Below are 26,219 nucleotides of genomic sequence, written 5' to 3' on the forward strand. Positions count from 1 at the left end.
ATTTTTAGATGGATTTAATTGGTTCCTGATCCTGAACCAACAATATAGGAGAGCTTTGTTAGATTGATGCATACAAATATTTTTATATTTAAATAAACTCATCTTATTCTAAATTTATTTTGAGGGAGATGTATTCTCATAACCAATGATTCAGCTATAATTAGAGGCACACAATTTTCTGCTAAACCAATCAGCATTATTAATTTCTATAGTTTGTAACCATGCTCTAAATTTAATAATTTGAGCAAACAACGTTGCAAAAATCAAATTGCAAGTTGATAGCAGCGCATGTGACCAACCATAGATGCATCTCATTTCATAGTAAACGGTAACACGATAGGTGAACGGGCCCATATTCACCTTGATGTATGTTTCAAAAATTTAAGAGATACAATTACAACCTTAATTGGTATAATATTTTATCGTGAGAACAAGCAACATAAGAGAATTCTTGAAGAATATTTTATTTCTTCAATGTAAAACCCCTTAATTCTCAATTATTTATGCATCACATTTGAATTGGGATGATCAACCGATCATGCCACTTATATTTTCTGTAAGCTTTTAGTTTACTACAGCTTGTGATTCCATCACCATGCTCATATATTTGTATTAATAAACAGGAGGAAAACGGGTAGCCTTTTCCATAATATAAAATCTTTTCATAATTTATAGTCTTAATATAATAATATTTTTATTCAATTTCCTTGAAACTTAAAAAATTTCTTTTGGAGATTTACTACAATTTCAATGACCTAAATAATTTTATTCCTCCGAGTATTAACACATTAGCTTTTTAAGGCTATCAAATACTTGTGTACTACCTCATATTTCAAAACATCATTTGTATGGTGGTCATCTCCTATCAAAGAGAAAATTATTGTCATTATAGTCAAAATCATTTTATGCAAAACCTCTTTCTTGCTTTACTTTTGCCTTTAATAATTTATTTTTATAACATTTGGCAAAGCCCTTTTTGATGCGTATCATATTTACGCAATCAATGACAAATCCATTCGATCACACCATAATATTCATTTTGATCATGGTCAAAACTTTTGTAGGCAAGAATCACTTCTTGATTTTATTCTTTGGTAGATCATGATAAAATATACTATATCATCATGACCTTTTTATACCAAATTAAAATATTCTTTATTTCTCTCAAAACCTCCAGTAGAGGTGAGTTTTGGTGTTTATCCAACCATATATAAGAACATTTTTTTCCATGAATTTCATCACATCTTGACACATTCACTTTCATGAATAGTCGAGCATCGACAATGTTTATCACAAGTCACATTCTCTTCAAGAAATGGACTAATATATTGTATGTGTTTAATGTCTTAACATTTATCATATTGATATGATATATACCTCAACATCATTTTGAAAGATTAAATGTACAACCATATTATATTCTTTTTATGGAGGATTTATAACATTTGTCAAATAAGGTTACACGATAACCGCATGCACATTGACCTTTTATACCAAATTGATGGCAAAGAATTGCCTTCACTTGTGGAATACCATTTTAAGAACTCATCATGTTCTTTCTTTTATAATTACCACAATGATGACTATTACTTTGTCATGTGCAACACCCACATTTATTTATACAACCATAAATTTTTGCCATCTTTCAGTCTTATCATTTATATAACCATAATTAATTTTTGTCATCTTTCAGACTTATATGCATAACTACCACATTCACATCAAGGAATGGATCAAATCAATAATGTGATTGGTTTCATTACTTTTTCTCAAAAACATATTATTTTGCCTTAATCATCAATATATCATGATGGGACTTGAACTCAACGTCTTACCCATATGAAACAGTATCGGCCATATTTCGTAGGAACTTGAACCCACTGTCTTATTATCATAGTGAACCGGAGTTCAAACCTATGTATTACCCTCAACCAATGTCAAAATAGACCAAATTATAATTGGATCTTTGATTATTTAAAAATTAGTAGCAACAACAGAAAAAATAAATCACAAATTAAATCGGGTAAGAAACATAATGCTTCTTTCAAATAGAGTAGCTAAATAAGCATATTGATTCTAATTAGCATTTTAATAATGCTAAATTAAAATTTTGTTAAATTTCAAAAAATAATATAAAAAAAAATAGTCATGCAACACAATTACAATAACTAAGTCAGAAAATTTGACATTTTGAAACTATATATTTAGTCGTGTCAATTTCATAAAACCACAAGGAGAGAATAATTATGACTTTTACAACTTGCATGTATCCATGTCTAAAAAATAAAATTATGTGACCTTCCAACAAATTAGATGAAGCAAATGAATATACAACTCGGTATCCAATACTAACTAATATAAAATTAAAGAATAATTTATAGAGATGTATAATCAAATTGAGTCCAAACTTACTATTGGACTATAAAATTTTGAGATCGAGAAAATAAATAATTGGGACAAGAAAAATATTGCAACAATAGTTTTATTGATATCAATATGTGAGTGTTACAATCTCTATGAATCCTCTGATTTGCCTTTTAAAATATAAATTCAAGGTATTCGAGCTTGATCCTAAATTTGAACTTGATTTGTGAATTTGATGGATTTGATCTTGACTTGTACTTGAATTCAAGGGCCTTGGGGCTTGTTCTTGAATCTTGTGGTCTTGATCTAGAATCTTGATGAACTGAATTTGAATGCTTGAGCTTGTAGAGAAATTGTGGCGTTTGATCCATGAGCTTTCTCCTACTTCTTGTTAGATTTTCTGGTCCTTTTTCTGAGTTATGAGACCTCTATTTATCATTGTAGAAAGTAAAGAGTCATGGTGAATATGAACTTCTTTTGACCAATCAGATTCAAGTGACATAACGCCTTTTACGGACTTTTGATTTCATTAGGCCTGCTGCATCATTTTGACAAGTGGCATAGTCCTATTGGCTCCTTCACTTGATTTGCCATGCCACATCGTTCAATACGTGACACTTATTTGGACTCTATAATATGACAATACCTTAGGCTTTACAAAGTGGGCTCATCATTTGTAGCCCAAATCAATGGGCTAGTCCAATAAAAATTGAACCTTCCTTAAATTCATACATGTTTGGACTTAAATAACTAAATCAATTATACTGATCTGCAATATACAATATTTATTTGAGATAAATATATTTTAAATTTACTATAATTTGAATATTGTATGGATTTTAATTTATAAAATTTTGTTGCCCATAAAATACCTCCTACTTTAAGGTTGGACGAGTGTATACTTTAGAGACTAGACTTAAAGTATGATTATTTAAATATGCTTCCTTCATGCTTCAAAGATTTTCATACATATGAACACCCCATTTCATAAGTTGAGAAAATTTGAAGTTGAACCATGCAATTTGCATATTTATATTGCCTCTCAAAAATTTTCTTTTTTTTAGTCTCAATTTATTTCATGAATTTCTACACGTAAGATCCATTGGTGAGACATGATATCTAACTCCAATAATGAATTTCTTAATGATGTCCACTTCTAAGATATCTTAACTTTGTCCAATTCCAAATAGATTTTGAAACACTTTTCACCGCCTTAATCAGGAATAAAACCCTTCCAATTTAAATTTATATTGGAGATGGAAACAACCTTCAATTTAAATTTATATTGAAAAAGGAAACAACCTCCAATTTGAATTGATAGTGGAGATGAAAACTCTTTCAATTTGCTATATGTATTTTTTTTATGATGAGTAGCTAACTGCAAGGGACTAGGTCCCAGGATGTGCAAGATACAGTATAGCTGGCATGCGTTGTCTACACAGTTTTATCCTCTTGTGTAACAAACTTACAGGTGCTATTTTGTACTGATTAGGACAGTTGGTCCAATGATCTTTCAGCACTTATCATCACTCAGCTATAAAAGAAAAGAAATGCCTCTTCATCAAATGTTTTTTTGCAATTGAAAAGAGTGAAGAAAGGCAGCAAAAACCCCAGTTCCAATAATGCTCGAGTTCTTAGCTATTTATGAGAGCTTAAATTGAAAATATTCTTAAGTTAGAACTGCTTTGTAACTAAATTACTCATATTATTAGAGTAGTGTTTTTGTTTATTGATATAGGTGCTTAGGTAGAGTTGCCTAAGCTTGTGACTGATTAGAGTTAATCAGTAGAGAGAGTCCTTGGTAGAGTTACCAAGATGTGTTGGTAGTAGAGTTGCTACTAGCGAAAGGAGCCTAGAGTTAGGCTGAAATCTAGACTGTAATTAGAAGGTTGATTATAGTGGATTTCTTGAGGTGTTCGTGAGGGCAAACCATGGTTTTTACCTTTCTGGGTTTCCACGTAAAAATCGTGTGTTTTTACTTTCCTGCACTGCCTTTGTTTTTCCAGCACCTTATAGTTGTTTTACTGTTCTATTGCCTGTGATTGACTTTGAGAGACTTGTTCCCTCACTGTGTGGTGCAGCCCCAAGGGTTCCAACAATTGGTATTAGAGCAAGTTCACTCTAAAAGGTTCATACCTAGAGTGTTCTTATCATCATGGCTACTATAACTGAACTAGAGGTGGAAAGAAAAGAAGCAAGAAGGGAGAGACTCCTATCCTTGAAGGCTTTAGAGTCTGGCCCAAGAAAAGAAAACACTGATGTTGCACTTCTGGCAATGAGGATTGTTAGAGATATAAAAAAAGGGTGGTTAGCTTAGCAAAAAAAATTATCAAAATCATGAAAAATCAAAAATAAAAGATGCAGCTAGCTGTATAATAAAGAAGGTGTTGGCTGCATAGGAAGACTTCTCAAATAAATCTGAGAAAGACAAGGAGGATGGAGATGGTTTCGTGTTGAAACATGGTGAGAAGAAAATAATCTCAGGATCCTGTAGCTCTCTGATAGCCACTATTGTAGATAGAGAAGAAAATATGGTAGAAAGGGGAGATGACAACCAAAACTGGCTTATGGATAGTAGTTGTTCTAGACACATGACTGGAAGGGTTGATTGTTTTCTCTTTCTTAAGGCACTTCAAGGGGGAGGTATGTCTTTTGGAAATGTCAAAAAAGGTTACATCCAAGGTATTGGAAAGATTGGGAAATCACCTCATCATGTAATAGAAGATGTGTATTATGTGAGTGGGCTAAAGTACAGTCTTCTTAGTGTATCTCAAATCTGTGACAAAGGAAATAAGGTAAAATTCTCATCTGATGAATGCACTGTACCAAGCATGAAATCTGGAAAGACTATTCTCAAAGCCAAAAGGATCAAGAACATGTATTTAGCTGATTTGGAGTCTGTGGCTGATGGCGAATTAACTTGTTTAAGTGCACAAGGTGAAGATGCTAATTTGTGGCACAGAAGATTAGGGCATGTGAGTTCCTTCTTGTTAAACAGGTTGATTTCAAGGGACCTGGTCCGTGGCCTGCCAAAGCTGAAATTTTCAGACAACAACCTATGTGATACTTGTGTTAAAGTTAAACAGACCAGATCCTCCTTCAAATTGAAGAACAAGTAAGTACTTCCAAACCTCTTAAAATACTACACATGGATTTATGCGGACCTATCAAAGTCCAAAGTATAGAAGAGAAGAAATACATGCTGGTCATTGTGTATGACTATTCCAGGTTCACCTGGACAATGTTTATAAGAACCAAAGATTAAACATATAGGGTTCTTGTGGCTTTTGCCAAGAAAATCCAAGTGAGTCTAAATTGCAAAATTACTTAATTTAGGTCTGATCATGGGACTGAATTTGAGAATTCTCAAGTTGATGACTTTTGTGCTCGGCATAGAATAAGTTACAACTTTTCTTCTCCCAAAATTCCACAAAAAATAGAGTTGTTGAAAGTAAAAACAAAACTCTCATAGAGATTGCTAGGACTATGCTAATTGATAGTGGTCTTCCAAACAGTTTCTAGGCTGAAGAAGTGAATATTGCTTGTTATGTGACTAATAGTTGTTTGATTAGATTACTTCTAAATAAAACTCCATATGGGTTGGTATTCAATAGGAAGCCTAGGATAGACTACTTCAGACCTTTTGGATACAAATGTTTTATACTAAATAATGGGAACAGAGAATTGGGAAAATATGATTCCAAGAGTGATGAAGTTGTGTTTGTAGGCTACTCCTCAACTAGAAAGGCTTACAGAGTGTTCAATAAAAGGACTCTGTGTGTTGAAGAAAGTATTCATGTGATCTTTAATGAGTCAAGAAGTCAAATGAACACTGGAGATGGTGAAAGTTCAGAAAATGAAGAACTCATTCCTATTCAAATAGATGTTATTACGGAAGATGATCATCAAGGGGTTAATGATGCAGATGAGAGTGATGACAGCAATGATGATCTAGGATCTCAGCCACAATTTCCATCTCCACTAAAAGAACAACAAGAGGAAACCAGTTAGAATTCACAAGGACCAGGTCCCAGTAGTATCAATCTCAAAAGGCAAAATTGGAGGCACAAATCCTCTCTTCCCCTTGATAACCTGACCACATCCCTGGAAACTGGAGTTCAAACAAGAGCTCAAGCCAGGAATGCTATGGCATTTTCAGACTTTTTATCCCAAATTGAGCCCAAGAATGTAAAGAAGGCCCTGAAAGATGCTGATTGGATTAATGCAATGGAAGAAGAGCTTCATCAATTTGAAAAAACCAAAGTTTGGAATTTGGTACCTAGGATTGTTGATAGAACAATTATTGGGACCAAATAGGTATATAGGAATAAGCAAGATGAAAATGAAACTATCAACAGAAACAAGGCAAGACTGGTTGTTCAAGGCTATAACTAAGAAGAAGGGATTGACTATGATGAGACCTTTGACCCTGTAGCAAGAATAGAGGCAATCAAAATACTTATTGCATTTGCTACATACATGGTATTCAAACTACTTCAAATGGATTTAAAGAGTGCCTTCCTGAATGGAAACTTGAAAGAAGTATCTGTCAAACAACCACCAGGTTTTGAAGATGCAGATTTTCCTCATCATGTAGTTAAATTGGACAAAGCTCTTTATGGTTTGAAGCAAGCACTAAGGTCCTGGTATGAGAGACTCTCAAAGTTTCTCATGAAAATAGCTTCAAAGGAGGGAAAATAGATAACACTCTATTCTTAAAGACCAGATGTAGCAGTCTATTCATTGTTCAGATATATATTGATGAGATAATCTTTGGAGCTACTTCTAAATCCCTATGTGAAGAATTTTCTAAACTGATGGAAAATGAATTTGAAATAGAGTATGATGGGTAAATTGAACTTTTTTCTAGGTCTACAGATTAAGCAAACTTCTCAAGGGACAATGATTTATCAGGAGAAGTACATCAAGAAGCTACTGAAAAAGTATAACATGGGAGATTCCAATCCAATTGATACCCCAATTAGAACCCGCTAAAAAATGGACAATAATGAGTTAGTTCCTTCAGTGAATGAGACAATGTAGAGAGAGATTATTGGATCCTTGATATATCTATCTGCAAGTAGGCCTAACATTGTTTTTAGTGTAGGAATGTGTGCTAAATTTCAAGCATGCCTAAAGAAATCCCACCTGAAAGCTGAAAAAGAATTCTTAGGTATCTCAAGGAGATAAGGGACCTGGTCCTATACTATCCATCAGGAGACAGTTTTGACTTGGTAGGCTATGTTGATGCTGACTATGCAGGATATTTGGTAGATAGAAAAAGTGCTTTAGTAATGGCACATTTTCTTGGCTCATCCTTATTCTTCTGGGGATCTAAGAAGCAAAACTCAGTTGCTCTATCTACTGCTGAGGCTGAATATATTATTGCTGCTTCTTATTGTGCACAACTTCTATGGATCAAGCAACAATTAAAAGATTTTGGTATTTTCTCAGACACCATACCACTAATATATGAAAACACAAGTGCACTAAATATGGCCAATAATCCAGTGCAGCACAAGAGTGACCAAGCACATTGATGTGACTTATCACTTCCTAAGAGACAATGTTGAGAAATGGTCAACCTGCCTGAAGTTCTGCAAGACTGAGGATCAGATAGCAAATGTTTTTACTAAGGTACTTCACAAGGAACAACTTAAGAAGAACAGGCTAAAGTTAGGCCTGATCAAAATAACCTAACCTACCATGTGAATCAGTAGTTCTCCACAAAATTGGCTATGATTAGGAGACAGGTATCCTTGGTAAAGTATGTACTGGTTAGCATTATGTACTGGTTAGTCTAACTCAGTATCATATCTTTGCATATATACATCCATGGGAACAATTTTTGAAGAAAACAGATGAAGTATGCACAAATTTGAGAAATTACTCAAACAAAGAGAGGCACCTGGTCCCATCTCTCAGGTTAGTATCACGAATATGCATATTTTTCTTTTTGTTCTATTGAAAAAGATCACACTCTCTATCTCCATACTAGACACCCTATCCTAGGAAAAATTGAAATCAAATTCATCTTTGGAGTTACTCAATAGACCCTACCCAAACCAATTATCCTAATTATCCAAAGACAAATCCTTTCTTTACTTACCCTTCCAATGAAGTTTTATCTCTGAAAATACTTTATCCTTTTGACAGTGTAAAAGAAAGTTTTGATAGTCCTTGAAACATAATAACTGCCTGAAAACAAAAGCCTCCTAAGTGAATTCTGAAAACCCTATTAAAAGGCACCAGATTTCTGAGGGACCTAGTCCTAAAAAAAATATCTGATAATGACCTAGTAGGGGTTGTAAAAGAAAAAAAAAGGCAAAAGTTAGAAAATACAAAAGTTTGGTGAGTGTTAGTGTAAAATTAAAAAATACAGAACCAGTGAGCGAGAAAATGATGAACTCAATGTGAAGGATACAATTCTAACCAATGAGGCTTCTGAGCTTGAATTGCTACACTATCCTAAGATGACCTTATTTCTAAAAATCCTCCACCTTTTTCTCTAATTTCTATGGCTTTTTCTATGGAACTTGAAATGTACTTCTTGCACTAAAATGATACATGATCTGTTTAACATGAATGGGTTCTTGCTTTTATGCTCTTTATCTATTTTTGCCCTAAAAGTGTTCCTCATGGTAGTGTTGCCCCGGTGGCCATGAGTTAACTAACTTATGCTTACTATTACTCTTGGTTTACAATACTCACTTTTCAGTGATGCCAAAAAGGGGAATATTTAGTTCATGTAGTAGGGACCAGGTACTAGGTGAAGTAATTGATTTGCTGAATAGATGAAATAAGAAAGTGTGTGGTCATGTGTGGCATGGTGACAGAGGGAAGTATACAAATGATAAATTATGGTGCATAATGGCAGGGGGGAGCAAATGTGCTCAAGTTTTTGCTCCAAATGTCAACAAAGGACCAGGTCCCTATGTTGCCTGATAGAGGAAGCATGATGATAGGGGGAACATTCATCTTCAAGTGGTAATCACACTAATTAAATATGATGAATATGCACTGATGCTCAAAGCTTTATGGTTGATTTTTCATCATAAAAAGGGGATAAAATTCCTATATCTAGTTTTAATGATGAGCATCTACCTGCAAGGGACAAGGTACCTTGATATGCAAGATACAGTACAGCTGGCACGCATTACCTTGATATGCAAGATACAGTACAGCTGGCACACATTTTCTGCACAATTTTATCCTCTTGTGTAACAAACTTATAGGTACTATTTTGTACTTATTAGGATAGTTGGTCCAATGATCTTTCAATCCTAATCATCACTCAGCTATAAAAGAAAAGAGATGCCTCATAATCAAATCATCTTTTACAATTGAAAAGACTGAAAAGAGGCAACAAAAAACCCAGTTCCAACAATGCTCAAGTTCTTAGCTATTTATGAAAGCTTAAATTAAAGTTGTTCTTGAGTGAGTATTGATTTGTAACTGAAGTACTCCTGCTATAAGAGTAGAGTTTTTCATTTATTGAGAGAGGTGCTTAGGTAGAGTTGCCTAAGCTTGTGACTTATTAGAGTTAATCAATAGAGAGAGTCTTTGGTAGAGTTACCAAGATGAGTTGATAGTAGAGTTGCTACTAGCAAAAGGAGCCTAGAGTTAGAATAAAATCTAGACTGTAATCAGGAGGTTGATTATAATGGATTTCTTAAGGTGCTTGTGGGGGAAAACCGTGGTTTTTCCCTTCCTAGATTTCCATGTAAAGATCCTATATTTTTACTTTCTTGCATTTTCCAGCACCTTACAGTTACTTTACTATTCTATTGCGTGTGATTGACTTTGAGGGACCTGGTCCCTCATTATGTGGTGCAACCCCCAAGGGTTCCAACACAATTTGAATTTATATTGGAGAATGAAACAACCTTCAATTTGAAATTATATTGAAGAAAGAAACAACCTCCAATTTGAATTTATATTGGAGATAAAAACTCTTTCAATTTGAATTTATATTGGAGAAGGAAACAACTACCCTACAACTCTTAAAATGATGTAGGTTCCCTACTTTTTTAATATCAATTTTGGGGTTTTCAAGCCATGAATAATGTTGAGCTAATTTCATTTCCTTCTACTTTTCTTTTATTTCTGTCATCTTTTTTCAGGCCAGCATGTTAGTGATAGAAAATTCATATCTCATTGTAGAAATATCAAAATCATGAACCATTTGATATTTCAGAAACTAGACTTTGAGATCTATAATATATCCAAAATTCAGATTTAAAATCCTTCAAATATAATTCTTGATAATTATCTCATGCTAAAAATTTCAGATCTGCGCGCGCATCTTTGCCAAAACCTGCATATCTTGAAGTAGGAAGGACGAAATAATAAGCCGCTTCATTCTTGTAAAACTAGACACAACGATCTATAACATATCCGAAATTCATAATTTAATACCTTCGATATATTTTCAGGTATTATCTCACAATCAGCAATGGATTTTGATGCACCAGCAATTTCAGATTTGCGCGGTGACATCAGAAAATTTATATCTCAATATGAGAATATCGAAATCATGATCCAAATGATTTTGTAGATACCAGAAACATATATATAAAACATATCCAAGATTTAGAATTTATGATCTTCAAAATTATTCTAGTCATTTTTTTAAGTTGATCCTGAATTCTGTCCAGCAGATAATTTTAGATTTGCGTTGTCTCACCAAATAATTTATATCTTGATGCAGATATGTCATCATCAAAGGATATTTTGATTGTTGCAAATAAAGTTCTAAGGGTTTCATTCTCACCATAATATTTTATCTCAATCCAAGTTGGTGATACATGATTTTCAATTTTGAAACGTCTTGCCAGGTACCAATCTCTCTCCTGCTTGTGTTTTCTCTGTGTTGTCCCTTTTTCGTCTTGTAGAATCGAAGCAGATAACAATGTGCAACAATTGACTAAATTTGGTAGAGGTTAACTTCTCCTTTGTACACCTTAAGATCGACCAATTTGAATTCAAGATCGGTGACTTTTCTTCAAGTTTGCTCCCTTTCACCGATGCACTTATGCAATGGTCATCTTTAAGTATGTGAATTTTCACTGATATACTTTTGCAATGATCTTCTTTAAGTATAGGCCCTTTCATCGATGCACTTATGCAATGGTTAAGTATAGGCTCTTTCACCGATGCACTTACGCAATGGTCTTCTTTAAGTATGGTCTCTTTCATTGATGATCTTATGCAATGGTCTTCTTTAGTATGGACCTTTTCACCAATACACTTATGCAATGGCTTTCTTTAAGTATGGGCTTTTTTACCAATGCACTTATGCAGTGGTCTTCTTTTAAGTATGGGCCCTTTTCAATGGTTAGTTTAAGGTGCTAGAGTTTAACTTTGCATACATCATTTTGAGACTTGACAAGTTCAGGTTCAAGTACGGTCTCTTTTAAATAGTTATCTTAAGGTGTGAGAGTTTAACTTCGCCTCCGTTTCCTTAAGACCTGACAAATTCTACTTCAAGTATGGTCGTTTTTCAAAGGTCAGCTTAAGGTGCGAGAATTTAACTTCACCTCCGTCACCTTGAGACCGGACAAGTTCAGCTTCAAGTATGATCCTTTTTCAATGGTCAACTTAAGGTGCGAGAGTTTAACTTCACCTCTGTCACCTTGAGACCTAACAAGTTCAGCTTCAAATATGATCCCTTTTCAATGGCCAGCTTAAGGTGCGAGAGTTTAACTTCGCCCCCGTCACCTTGAGACCTAACAAGTTCGGCTTCAATTATGGTCTATTTTCAATGGTCAACTTAAGGTGCGAGAGTTTATTCGCTTTCTTTACCTTGAGACCTAACAAGTTCAACTTCAAGTATGGTCCTTTTTCAATGGTCAACGTAAGGTGCAGGAGTTTAACTTTGCCCCCATCGCCTTGAGACCTGAAAAGTTTAGCTATTTTATATAATAAATCCATCAAAATTTCGGCTAAAGGTGCAAAGGGAAAAATCTTGTCCACCTTAGTTCATAGAAGTTTCGAGATCCTCTTAGGGATAAATCCATGAAGAGACCAACTTAAGGTGCAAAGGGACAAATCTTTTCCACACTAAGGCATGGAAATTTCAAGATCCTTTTAAGGATAAACCCATGGGAGTCCAGCTAAGGTGCAAAGAGACAAATCTTGTCCACCTTAAGGCATGAAATCTTTGAGATCCTTTTAAGAATAAACCTATAAGACAGCAGCTTAAGATGCGAAGGGACAAATCTTGTCCACCTTAAGACATTAAAATTTTGAGATTCTTTTAAGGAAAAATCCGTCAAGGGATCAGCTTAAGGTGTAAAGGGACAAGTCTTGTCTACCTTAAGGCATGGAAATTTTGAATCCGTTTAAGGATAAACCCGTGAACGTATAGGCTTCAATATGGTGAATTTAAAAGTTTCAACATGAAACTTAATGAATTTGAAGACTTCAACTTATGTGAACAAAACTCATATTCCATTGAAGTTTGCCCCTATTGATCCACTAATATTTGGCGTAAGTACAAAATTTAAATGAAAGATTTGCAAAGTTAACTTTCATATGGCAGACAAGCAGGAAGATGTATTTTTTGAAACTCATGTAGCTGAACTCAGAATGAAATTTCACTTTCATATGGCAGACAAGCAGGAAGATGTATTTTTTGACACTCATGTAGCTGAATGAAATTTCAAGTGCCTATGTACCTCAGCAAAAGAGGATCAAGTCACAACGTAGTTCTGGATGAGTGTTTTTTTGCATCCTAACGTTTTCCTAGGCCACCTCTTTCGAGGTTTTCAATCTAGCAGGCTTCTTGTTTTGAACAGTAAGCATTTTATACTCTTGCGGCCAGGAGTGAACATACAGTTTATACCCGTGCCTTAAGGAGTGTCATCTTTGTTAAAAGATAATACTTCTTCAAGAACTTGGCATTGATAGGACCAGTTTCCGCACCATCTACAACAAGAAGCTTGTAAGCACCATTTTTGTATACTTCTTGTACGATATATGGTCCATCTCACTTTTGGATGAATTTGCCCCCAGACTTAAGAAAAGTAATAATAGGTCTTCTTACTGCATGGACTTGATCTCCAACTTGGAAGCACCTCAACCAAACTCTTTTGTTGAAAGAACGAGATAGACAGACTTGATAACATTCAAGATTTTGTTGAGATTCCATCCTCTTCTCATCAAGAGCTTCTAACTCTGCAAGATGCAACTTAGCATTCTCTTCGTTAGTGAGCCCTTCTTGAATAACCAGTCTTAAAGAAGGTATTTGATGCTCAAGTGGAAGGACTGCTTCAACTACAAAAGCAAGTGTGTGTGGAGTTGTTTATGTCGGTGTGCGATAAGTTGTCCTATATGCCTATAAAGCTTCTTTCATTCGCTCATTCCAATATCGTTTAGACTTGGAGACTACTTTCTTCAATAGATTGCATAAAGTCTTATTGAATGTTTCAGCTAGGCCATTGGTGGCAACATTGTACATAGAAGACTTACACTGCTTGAAACCAAAGAGATAACAACCCTGTTCATCAACTTGTTATCAACTGGTTTGCCATTATCGGTTATTATGTATTGAGGAACTCCGAAGCGGTAGATGATATTCTCTTGGAGCATTTTCTTTCTATACTTCCTTGAGAGCAACATCTTCGACCCATTTTGAGAAGTAATTTGTCGCGGCCAAGATATAGAAGTGTCCACCAAAAGATTTCGATAGTGATCTACCAATATCCAATCCCCAAGCATTGAATGTCCAAGATGCTATAGTTGGGTGTAATAGTTCAAGATATTGATGTATGAAATTCGCATGGAGTTGGCAAGCTTTGCATCTTCTAGCATAGTCCAAGAAATCTTTCACCATCGTTGGCCAATAATACCTCATTTTTTTAATGTGAAAATAAAGCTTTGGTCAAGACTAATGAGATCCACAAACTCCCGAGTGCACTTCTTGCAAAGCTTGAACTGCTTCTTTCTCTCCCAAACATCATAAGAGTACTCTCTCAAATAATCTTCTGTATAGCGTGTCTTTGTAGTAAAGGAAGAGAGGCGCACGACGACGGATGACAGTCCTTCTTATTGGATCTTCTGGAAGTATGCCATAACACAAGTAGTCAATGGCTGGTTGTCGCCAATCTTTCTTCATGGCTTCAGACACAGCGACGAGGTGCTCAACCTTATTTTCTACATCTTCATCATCATTTGGTGGTGGTATTACTCATTCTTGTTGGATAGTAACTCGTGTCTGATCTGGAAGAGTTAGGTTTGATGCTAATGCAGCTAGGGCATCAACTTGCCTACTTTCTTTTCTAGGCACATGCTGAAGGGTTACTTTTCCAAGCCATCCCATCAACTTCTATGCATAATTATGATTTGGTTATAGCACCGGCTTTCTGACTTTACAACTTTCAAAATGCTACTTGATCACCAATCAGGAGTCACCAAAGACTTGTAATTGTAGTTGTTTCATGTGGACAGCCATCTCAAGTCCTAGTATTAGCACTTGATATTCAACAACATTATTAGAGCAACGATTTATCAAGGTAAAAGAGTATGGGATGACCTATCCTTGTAGAGTGACAAATGCCACACCAACACCAACTCCACCTCGATGTATGGCACCATCAAAGTACATCTTCCATGGGGTTCTGGCTTTAACAACCATTGCATCTTCATTAGGAAGTTCATTAGTTAGTTCCCAATCATCAGGTATCGAGTGGTCTATAAAGAAGTTTGACAATTCATGTCCCTTTACAGCCTTTTGAAAAATGAACACAATCTCGAACTATTGAAATTCAAGGTACCATCTTGCAAGTCGGTCACTAAGGACTAGTTTCAACATTACAAAATTGATGGGATTTGCCCTAGACATAAGAGGGACAATATGAGGTTGAAAGTAGTGTTTCATCTTTTGGATTGAGAAGGTCAACACCAAACACAAATTTTTAAGTAGAGAATAATTCAGCTCATTTGGTGTCATCATGCCGCTCAGATAGTAAAGAGAGTTTTCTTTGTCTTCGCTATTTTCTTATGCCAGTAGTGCACCAACTGACCTTTCTTGTGATACGATGTAGAGTATCAACGGTTTTCTAGGTATAGGTGCCTCAAGAACTAGAGGCTTCATCATCAATGATTTGATACTCTCAAAGGCCTTACTACAAGTTTGGTCCCATTCAAAAAGAGCATCCTTCTTCATGAGACAGCTAAATGTTGACATTTCCTGGCCAAGTTTGAGATGAACCTCCTTAAATAATCTAGCCTTCCTTGAAGACTTTTTAACTCATGAATGTTTCAAGGCTTGGGCATTTTCAAAATCACATCGACCCTGGCCTAATCAATTTCAATTCTTCGTACAATGAAGCCAAGAAGTTTTCCAGAAATAACTCCAAAGGCATATTTCAACGGATTCATCCTAAGTTGATATCTTTGAAACAACTCGAATACCATTCTTAGGTCTTTTAAGTAGTCGTCTCTCTTTCTTGACTTCACAACTAGGTAATCCACATAGAATTCAATATTTTTATAGAGTAGGCCATCAAAGATGTTTTGCATAGCGCTTTGATAAGTGGCACCAGTGTTCTTCAAACCAAAAGGTATCACCTTGTAGCAATAAATACCTTTAAACATACAAAATCCAGTGAGCTCTTCATTCTTTGGCGCCATACGAATTTGGTTGTAGCCGGATAAATCATCCATGAAGGACATTGCCTCAACTAGTAGTGGCATAAATCATCAATTCTGGTATGGGGATTGGAAAATCATCCTTAGGGCATGCATTGTTGCGATTCCAAAAGTCGATACAAACTTGAATTTAGTCATTCTTCTTTCGTACTGGAACAATACTTGAAATCCACATGGGGTTTTTGACTTCACGAACAAAGCCAGCTTCAATAAGTTTATTAAAATCATTTTTAATTAATGGAATCAACTCTGGCCTAAAGCGCCTTTGGTCTTGCTTAATAGGACGAGCCCCGTTCTTGACCGCCAACTAATGAACTGCTACCTTTGTATCGAAGCCAGGCATTTCCTTATAATTCCAAACGAAGACATCAATATATTCTTTGAGTATGTCCATATAAGCAATTTCCTTCTCTATTTCTAGAAATGCACTTAGGAAAGTTGGTCTTAGGTCTTCATCAATTCTAAGATTAACTTCCTTCAAGGGATCTAGTGTGGCGTTCACTCCTTCTTCGAGTTGCGACGGAGCATCTCCAGCATCTTCCTCCTTTTGAGAATCATATCGTTGATGGATATGTGGTAACACCAGAAAGTTATCTTCTAGCTCTTCATCAACCTTCATTTGAGATGAGACATCATTCTCATTCTGGGTTGCAACATGATATGAGAAGCCAACACTTTCTTCATCTTCCTCATGTTTCTTGGTATAAATCACAGTATTTGACTTTGCTTTTAACACCTCCTCACATGAAACCACCAATTCCATATGTCGCCTCATTCTAGAAGGAATCAAACTTTGGAAATCTTTCTGGATCGTAGGTGAAGAGTGTCTTGCTGTGTTTAGACAATTTCTACGACGCTTGCTACTTTTCTTGGTATTTAGTGGACCCCACCTCTAAAAAATAGAAGTTCTTGTAGTTGGTTTTCCCAATCGATCAAAAGCAGAATGCCTTTTATTGGATGCAGTAGACTCCTCTTCTACAGTGATGTAGTCACTAACAGCACTTCTTATGGAGATATGAATTAGAGGTGGTTGCGTGTACCCTAGGCCTTCACATTTCTGCTTAGTTGTACCTTCCAACAAAAGTTTTCCCAACCTTGATGGCTAATTAGGATTATATCCAACCTTCATAAATAAATTATATGCATTTAGGTCGAAGCCTTCTTTTGTATGCTTCGTAGGAAGTGTTATCTTTTGTGGCGGATTTTGAGCCATAAATTCTTCCAGTATCCTTGAGGATGAATTTATTGCATCAATCTGTTTGATAGGTAGAGTTATCCCTTCTAGCACATTATCTTGCACATCGAATTAATGATTTTTTTACTTTCTTTACCTTTGGTACGTAGCAGAGAATAGGATTTGCCTTTTTTTCAAACATGTGATGCTTTCTTTATTTGAAGTAGAGAGACGTTTCTTGGTGGCGACTTTTTTGACGATCACCGCGACCCTCTTAGCTATAATATCATCACACTTGGTCTTGGTGACATCATCAACCCTTTTCTCATCCACAACATAATTCTTCAAGTAGAATTTTGCATCGGCAAAGTGTGCCTCAACTTCAATGAATGGCTTATCATCGACAACTATCTTTCTTTCCACTCCGCCTTAGAGGTACTTCAAACATAGACAATAAGAGGACGAGATAATTTTGTGCTTGTGTACCCAAGGCCTACCAAGCAATATCTTGTATTAAGTATTGACATCGATTACATGCATCAACTCATTTGATCGAAAATCATCCATATGAATCCCTAATTTGACAGATCACATGGCCCTCTAACCCCCTTGGTTGAAGCCTTGAATTATCAAATGGCTTTTGAAAAGTTCGTCAGTAGCGATGCCAAGTTCCTTCATTGTATGAATAGATACGATGTTGACTCCGAATCCCTTATCTATTAGTATTCTATTTATCTTTTTCCCTAGAACTTGACCTACCATGTACAAAGGACGATTATGTAGGGTTTCACCAAGCAGAAGATCGTTTTTTGTAAATGTGATTTTTGTATCACATACATGTGCCTCTTGGCCAAGAGTTTCAGCAAGATTTTTAGAAGATGAAGGAATTTTCTTAGGTAGATTTTTACCCTTTTCCCCCTCTTTGGCAGTATTAAAACAAGATGCCTCAAGGTTGACTTGAGCAATTTTACACGAAACCAACTTGGTAAGAATTCTTCCAAAGTCACTGGGCGTCGTGGCTTTTATTGGTGAAGCTTTATTACCCTCGTATTCTTTGGAAGCTCAACCAGTGATATGAGAAAACAATGGAAACACGAAACGAACACCAAAACAGTCCACTAGTTTAAAGAACCCGTAGACCTATTTGATGACCACACTCGGATTCAACAATACAAGACAAGAATAACAAGAGTAACAAGGATACGAGGTGTTTAACACCTTATTTAGCAGCGAACGAAAAACTCGCTTAATAACTACAAGATGAAGAACACGATGAACATTAACAACAAGCCACGATTTACACTAACAAGAACATAAACTACACAATTACAACAAGATAAAGGGATAGTTAGATAGACTTAATGAAGGTATAATCTTAAGAATCCAAGAGCATATTCCACTCTTGGACCCTTAACACTACACACAACATTCACCTATCTCTTACGAAGACAAGGTCGGAATCCATCTCCCAAGCATCACGTTTTCAAGCCATGAGATCAACAAGAGTGAATCCACACTCTATGCCTAGTTTCGATTTTGTGCCTCCAAAGGGAGAGAACTTGTGTTTCTTTGTGTTTCAAGACTTACAACATCATGAATAATCTAAGTCTAAAAGTCCTACAATGTTCTATTTATACTAGGTTACAAATAAAATACAAAATGACCAGAATGCCTTTTAAGAGCTAGGTGCCCTTCAAGTGTATTTAAGGGTTGCCTTGTTGTGTTCCAAGGCTCCTCATTACACTCCAAGTGTGAGATTAGAGTCGATTTGGTGTGTTTTAAGTCCTTCCCTCATACACTCCAAGTCTCGGGTTCATTACACTCTCACATGCATCCATCTTTCTGGTCATACTTGTATCATCCTCCCCTCCTCAAAAAGAATTCGACCTCGAATCCATGCCTTGTAAAATCAAAGAGAGACAAACAAGCACACTTCCTCATGGCATGAGGGTTAGGATTAGCAAAAATAAACAATAATGGTATGCACTCAAATCAGTCCACACCAAAAAAAAAATGAGGATGTATCAAAAATAAGGGATACCAAATGTATCAAAACAAGCCAAAAAAAAAATAGGCCACACCAAAAAAAAGAAACTGAGGACCCTTTGAGTTCAAGTCTCGGCCAACAACAAGTCTAAACATGCCAAGGCAGTTCATACTTGACATACAACCAAGAGTCCTTGAAGTTACACATTAGGAAACCATTGACAACCGCACCAAGGACTTGGTTATGAAGAAAATCTAGAAAGGATACACCTAAGCCGAAAGTAACTCATCCCCACCCTGAGGGCACCGGGATCAAATGGGAAGAGTGGTCATAGACACGGGTCTAGACAATACACCCATTTCCCGTAGTCTTTACCACAACCACACGGCTTACCCTCTATATTGGCATATATATCATCACAAGTAAAGAGAGAGTACAGAAAGGTGGAACTCAATTCTACTTCTACTATGATGTTCTCGGAAAAGCCATACAAAGCAAAAGAAGAAGTAGTTTCCAAGACCTCACATTGCTTACCTGTAAGAGTACTCTCATATTTCAAGAAGAGATTTCCATCTTTAGGAGGAATGTGGTCACACCATAGTGGGTTAACATATAGGCTATAGCTTCCAAGACAAGCTATACCATTATTTTCACCACTAGGTCTATTAGGAGTGTTTCTATCATCTTCAAACAAGACATTATACCTAAATAGAGCATGATCTATTTCACGGGCAGATTCGGAAAAAACACATTCTTCAACCTCTAAGAGATCAATATCAAGTTTCAAAGAGATTTCAAGTACAAGACTATCCCAAGAATAGCTCTCGGTTTCACTCCCATTTTGTTGACCAACATTTTCAAATTCTTCACTCACTTGAGATTAATTAATCACACAACACATATCCTCAAGTGGTGGGCAAGTTTTACACACAAGTTGGCCAACGCAATTTTCACACGATGGTGTACTTTCATTCAACACAATAGCTTTAACACTAGATAAACACAAATCGATCTTATTAGAACAGTCGATTCTGCTATCTATAGGATCAACTAGTGTATCCTCTCGCACAACATGTACATTATTCATAAGTGGCAAAGAATTAAGGCTGTGCAAAAACCAAACCGATCGATAAACCAAACCGATAAAAGTGTTGTTGGGTTATTGGTATTGGGTTATCGGGTTAACGATTTTTTATGGGTTTTATAAAAAAAAATTATTGGGTAAATATTTCGGTATCAATTTTAGCTTATTGGGTTATCGGTTAAACCAATAACCCAATAAGGATACACTAAGTTATTATTTTATCCTTATTTATGTTATATATTTAAATTTCCCTCTCTCTATATATATATATATAGAGAGAGAGAGAGAGAGAAAGAGAGAGATGTATGTATATAGATTATATGCACTACTAATTCATAATTCAATGATTCACAAAGTATTAACCTATTCAGGACAACAAAGGCACAATATAAAGTTCGGCTATTATCGTAATAAAAAGGTTGAAGCATTTATAGCTTCCAACAATTAAGATTTAATTTTTTTCCTAACAAACATTCAATTCAAGTTTGAAGATTCTTGTAAACTAAAATGTATTGCGTAGGTTTTAGGGGTAATTAAGATTTTATTTTTCTATTTTAGTTGTTACTATTTTTATTTTATAAGTATTTTCTTATTGGTTAAACCGAAAATCAAACCGTTAAGGACCAAAAATCGATAAACCGAAATTGATAAGAAAATATCTTATTGGTTGGTTATTGGTTTTACATATTTAAAAACCAAAAACCGATAAACCGAACCAATAACATGTAAAACCGAACCAACCGATGAGAGAGAGAGAGAGAGATGTATATAGATTATATGCACTACTAATTCATAATTCAGTGATTCACAAAGTATTAACCTATTCAGGGCAATAAAGGCACAAAATAAAGTTCGGCTATTATCGTAATAAAAAGGTTGAAGCATTTATAGCTTCCAACAATTAAGATTCAATTTGTTTCCTAACTAACATTCATTTCAAGTTTGAAGATTCTTGTAAACTAAAATGCATTGCATAGGTTTTGGGGTAATTAAGATTTTATTTTTTATTTTAGTTGTTACTATTTCTATTTTATAAGCATTTTCTTATTGGTTAAACCGAAAACCAAACCGTTAAGGACCAAAAACCGATAAACCAAAACCGATAAGAAAATATCTTATTGGTTGGTTATTGGTTTTACATATTTAAAAATCGAAAATCGATAAACCGAACCAACAACATGTAAAATCGAACCGAACCAACCGATGCACACCCCTACAAGGAATCGATATACTCATATGTAGGTAAGCTACTACTTACACTCAACGGCTTATTAGCCACACGATCATCATTCACATGCACCAAAGTGTAGGAGTTAGCTATTTTACCTTCACATTCATGAGTATGTTCGTCTTTACCTCAGTGTGAAAGTCCTTCACAAGCTTGGGAAGCAACTTCCTTCGGGAAGCTCTTATCGCGAGATGTTTGGACCTTAGGTTTTGGATTTGTTGGTTTAAGTGTGGATGCCAATTGGTGTAGCCTTTCAACATGCCATTTCATGTCCACAAAATTGTCGCTGATGCGATCAAATGTGGCATCGAGATTATTAGCAGTCTTGGTACCTAAAGAAAAGACACAACAAACGAAAGAAAACAAACTAGTTAGTTCAAAAAGCCTCACCACTATCACTCTCGATTTTACCTCACACTTGGCTTCACAAGTGTTAAAAGCCGACTTGTACTTCGTGAGTAATTGAGGGAGGAGTCCACCTTGGTCCGAAATAGATTTTCGTTTGAGTTGACGCATAAAAAATTTGATTAAGGACTTGAACCAACAAGATACAACGAATTCACAAAAGAGAAAAGTACAAAAGAAACGTAGACACGAACAACGGATTCAAGAACTAAGTGACAACCTAGTAGAAGTTTACTAGCTTGTTAATTAGTACTAGGATCAATTAAACGAAACTAAGAGACAACAAAATAAAACTAAGAAATCAAAATTTAAGCCAAAATTGTTGCGTGGACAGTAACAATGATGATGCAGCAGCACGTAATTAGTTGTGGTTTCTAACAATTTTTTGTTGTCCGATTTCAAGTCTTGGTCAATAATTAATTTGGATTGGTGGAATTTTATTTTAGGAGGGAAAATAAGTCTTTTCAAGACTTTCAACTTTTTCTTATACTTCTCCTTAAAACATAAGTCCTTAAATCATGGAAAAGTGTTGAAAGTGGTTGAGACATGATTGACTAGTTGATGAGCGATGGTAAGTCTTTCAAGACTAACAAAGCTTCACAATTTTCCTTTCACCTTTATAGATCTAAAGTTCACTTTATTTTAACAAGCTACGAAGGTTGTGAAGAACTTCAAGAACAACCAACAACAATCTCCAAGAACACCAACAATTTTCACAATACAACTTCCAATTTTCACAATACAATATCTTCAACACTTGGCCAAGACAACTACAACTTCAACAAAATGGTAGTTAGGCCACCAATGAACAATAATATCACGTGGCCAAGCTTAGAACAACAACAAGATGAAGACCACAAGGCCAAAACAGTCCACCACAATAATGTTTCAACAACAATTCGGCCAAGTCTTATGTTCACAACAACAACACCAACATTTCAAGCTCAAATTTAGATTTAGACTCAAGAGTGTTAGAGATGAAGAAAACTAACACTAGAAACAACAAAACAAGTAAAAATCTCGATCAAGACACAACAATAACACCATTTTGGCTAAGAACACAACACGGACAGATTTGCTTCTTTTTTATTTTTTAGTTTTTCATCAATTTTTTTTATTTTTCAACTAACAAGCCCAAGATTGATCTTGTTTGAACAAGATCAAGCCATGCTTTGATACCAAATGATACGAGAAAACAATGGAAACACGAAACAAACACCAAAACAGTCCACTAGTTTGAAGAATCTGTGGACCTATTTAGTGACCACACTCGGATTCAACAATACAAGACAAGGATACAAGGTGTTTAACACCTTATTTGGCAGCGAACAACAAACTAGCTTAAGAACTACAAGATGAAGAAGATGATGAACATTAACAAGAAGTTACGGTTTGCATTAACAAGAACACAAACTACACAATTACAACAAGACAAAAGGATAGTTAGATAAATTTAATGAAGGTATAATCTTAAGAACCCAAGAGAATATTCCGCTCTTGGACCCTTAACAGTAAAACGTTCACATATCTCTTACGAAGACACAAGGTCGAAATCTGCCTCCCAAGCATCACGTTTCCAAGCCATGAGATCAATAAGAGTGAATCCACACTCTCTATGCCTAGTTTCGATTTTGTGCCTCCAAAGGGAGACGACTTGTGTTTCTTTGTATTTCAAGACTTACAACATCATGAATAATCTACGTCTAAAAGCCCTACAATGTTCTATTTATACTAGGTTACAAATAAAATACAAAATGTCTAAAATGCCCTTTAGGAGCTAGGTGCCCTTCAAATGTATTTAGGGGCTGCCTTGTTGTGTTCCAAGGATCCTCGTTACAATCCAAGTGTGATATTAGGATCGGTTTGGTGTGTTTTAAGTCCTTCACTCGCACACTCCAAGCCTCAGGGTCATTATACTTTCACATGCGCCCATCTTTGTGGTCGTACTTGTATTAACCAGCCTCTATTTCCTTGGTTAATTCACCATTCTCCCTCTAGTTGGCTGCTCGAACGACTTCTTTCATAGACTGATCTTCTTGCGTATGTGCCTAGTTACCAAAGTCCAACCTTCATCATCACTTTCATCAACTGAAGATCTATCATGCTCTAATAGTTCCTTATTATGCTCTTCGACACATGTTTGCACAGGATCGAGCGAGCCAAAAGTGATAGAGATTTTATGAGAACTGGCCATCTCATCATCCAAGAAGATCTTCTTCTCATTTTCCAATTGCATGACTTTGTCCTTGAAGACAATATTTTTTCAGAGAGTGACCAACAAGCCTATGATACTTGCAATAATTTGGTTCACTGGTTATTCCAACTTCATCGGGGCGTTTTATCTCTGAAAGTTCAATGAGCCTATGCTCAAGAACTTAATTGAAAATCTCAGCAACATCGAAATCAAGGAAAATGTATTCCTTTTCTTGCAGCTCCTTTAAAGTTAACTTCTGATTTTTACGTGCTCGAAAAGTCATCTTCACGCTTTGTTTCTTTTTCACCTTCGTGGTGACCTTCACAGGAGACACGTCAACATTCATGGATTCCTTATTGTCACTTTTAGGGACAGAATTGCACCATCTTTTGGGTTCCTACTTATCTTTTCCCCTTCGAGGGTCATGGATAGGCCTTATTCCCTTTCCAGCAAATGATATGCTCAACTCCATGTCATAAGCACGAATAACTCTCTTTAAAGGATTTTGACTTAATGCCTTGCAAGATATAGAGAAGCTCCCAGTGCATTCCTTTAATGCACATCTCTATTGCAGAAGTTTTGTTGAGCCTGTCTTTACAGTTTAGACTCACATTTCTCCATCGATTGATGAAGTCAATAACTGGCTCGTCCTTTCTTTGTCGAGTATTTGTGAGCTCTACCATGCTCACTATATGCCTTATGTTATAAAAGTAATTTAGGAACTCATGTTCTAATTTCTCCCAACTACTGATGAAGTTAGGCTCAAGGTCCGTATACCAATCAAAGGTATTTCTCTTTAGGGAACGAACAAATTGTTTGACAAGATAGTCATCGTAAGTTCCAATATTATGACATGTCTCAACAAAGTGTGTGACATGTTGCTTTGGATTCTCTTTTCCCTTAAATTATTAAAATTAGGGGGGTTGATAGCCGGAAGGCATTTTGAGGTTATCAATTCTTGCAGTGTAGGTTTTCGCATATATCAAGGAAGACTTAGTGACAACATCACACTTATCTTTGAGGGTCCCTTCAATGAACTCTTTCAACTAATCAACCAGGATTATTTCCTCATAAGTGGCATTTGTTTCTAGGATATTCTATCTCGTAAACTTCTAAAGCTTTCCCAGGCGCATGGCTAGACTCTTCGTCTATTAAGTCATTCATCCTATCCGCCAACTTATCAATTCGAGCGTCTTGATTTTGCACATACTTAGTAAGACCTTCAATTGCCTTCCTCAGGTTTGCAAGCTGCTCCTCCACAGATGAGGCATTAGTCACCATTGCTTGCATGATCACTTTGAAGTACTCAGTTTATGCGGTGTAAGTGGAGATGATGTGTTAGTTGAACGGCCATCGTTCTTTATGCCAGAGTATTTGGAACCAGAATGCTCGAATAGAGCTAGAGTCTTCTTAAGTGATTCCCCCACATTGCTTCATTTCTCTGAACCACTTGTATGAGACCTCACTCCTTTTGGGGTTTAAGATCCAAAAACTGGAGTTGTCGCGGAAGACACTAGATGTGTTTGTTATCCTAGCATATTGGCCTTGCTCCTTGTGACATTTCCAAAGCTTTCGAAAGTAACAACCTTGGAAGCAGTTGATTGAGCATTGACCTTCTTGGAAGTTATTTTGATGTTTTTAATCTTCAAAGTTGGAAAAAGTTGAGATAAGAGGTAGAGATCATCCCACTGAGCGTGCCAAAATTTGTTACACAGTAAAATTTTGAGATCAAGAAAATAAATAATCGGGACAAAAAAAATATTGTAACAATCGTTTTATTGATTTCAATATGTGAGTGTTACAATCTCTATGAATTCTCTAATTCGCTTTTTCAAATATAAATTCAAAGGCTTCGAGCTTGATCTTGAATTTGAACTTTATTTGTGAATTTGATGGATTTGATCTTGACTTGTACTTGAATTTAAGGGTTTTTGGGCTTGTTCTTGAATCTTGTGGTCTTGATCTTGAATTTTGATGAACTGGATTTGAATGCTAAATATAATAAACACGGGGGAGCTCAACTCCCTCATGGAACACACCTTCAGCAGCTTACTCATCTATCCCACTACCACCTACCTACCCAGCTCCCAAACCCTGAACTGTGTCCCATGGCCCTTAGTTCCAAATGGA

General features: G+C 35.8%; 1 protein-coding gene across 1 annotated transcript in view; it reads right to left on the reverse strand.

The window, feature by feature from the left end:
* Nucleotides 1-2,584: 2,584 nt before the first annotated feature.
* The window catches only part of LOC107857986 (3beta-hydroxysteroid-dehydrogenase/decarboxylase), a 48,648-nt gene continuing 25,013 nt past the window's right edge, over nucleotides 2,585-26,219 (reverse strand). Inside the window, exon 12 of the mRNA XM_047405600.1 lies at nucleotides 2,585-21,822. Within this exon, the coding sequence (XP_047261556.1) occupies nucleotides 21,620-21,822 (203 nt within the window). The 3' untranslated portion in view covers nucleotides 2,585-21,619. The remainder of the gene's footprint in view (nucleotides 21,823-26,219) is intronic.

The sequence above is a fragment of the Capsicum annuum genome, chromosome 2 (assembly GCF_002878395.1).
Source record: "Capsicum annuum cultivar UCD-10X-F1 chromosome 2, UCD10Xv1.1, whole genome shotgun sequence".
Taxonomy (NCBI): domain Eukaryota; kingdom Viridiplantae; phylum Streptophyta; class Magnoliopsida; order Solanales; family Solanaceae; genus Capsicum; species Capsicum annuum.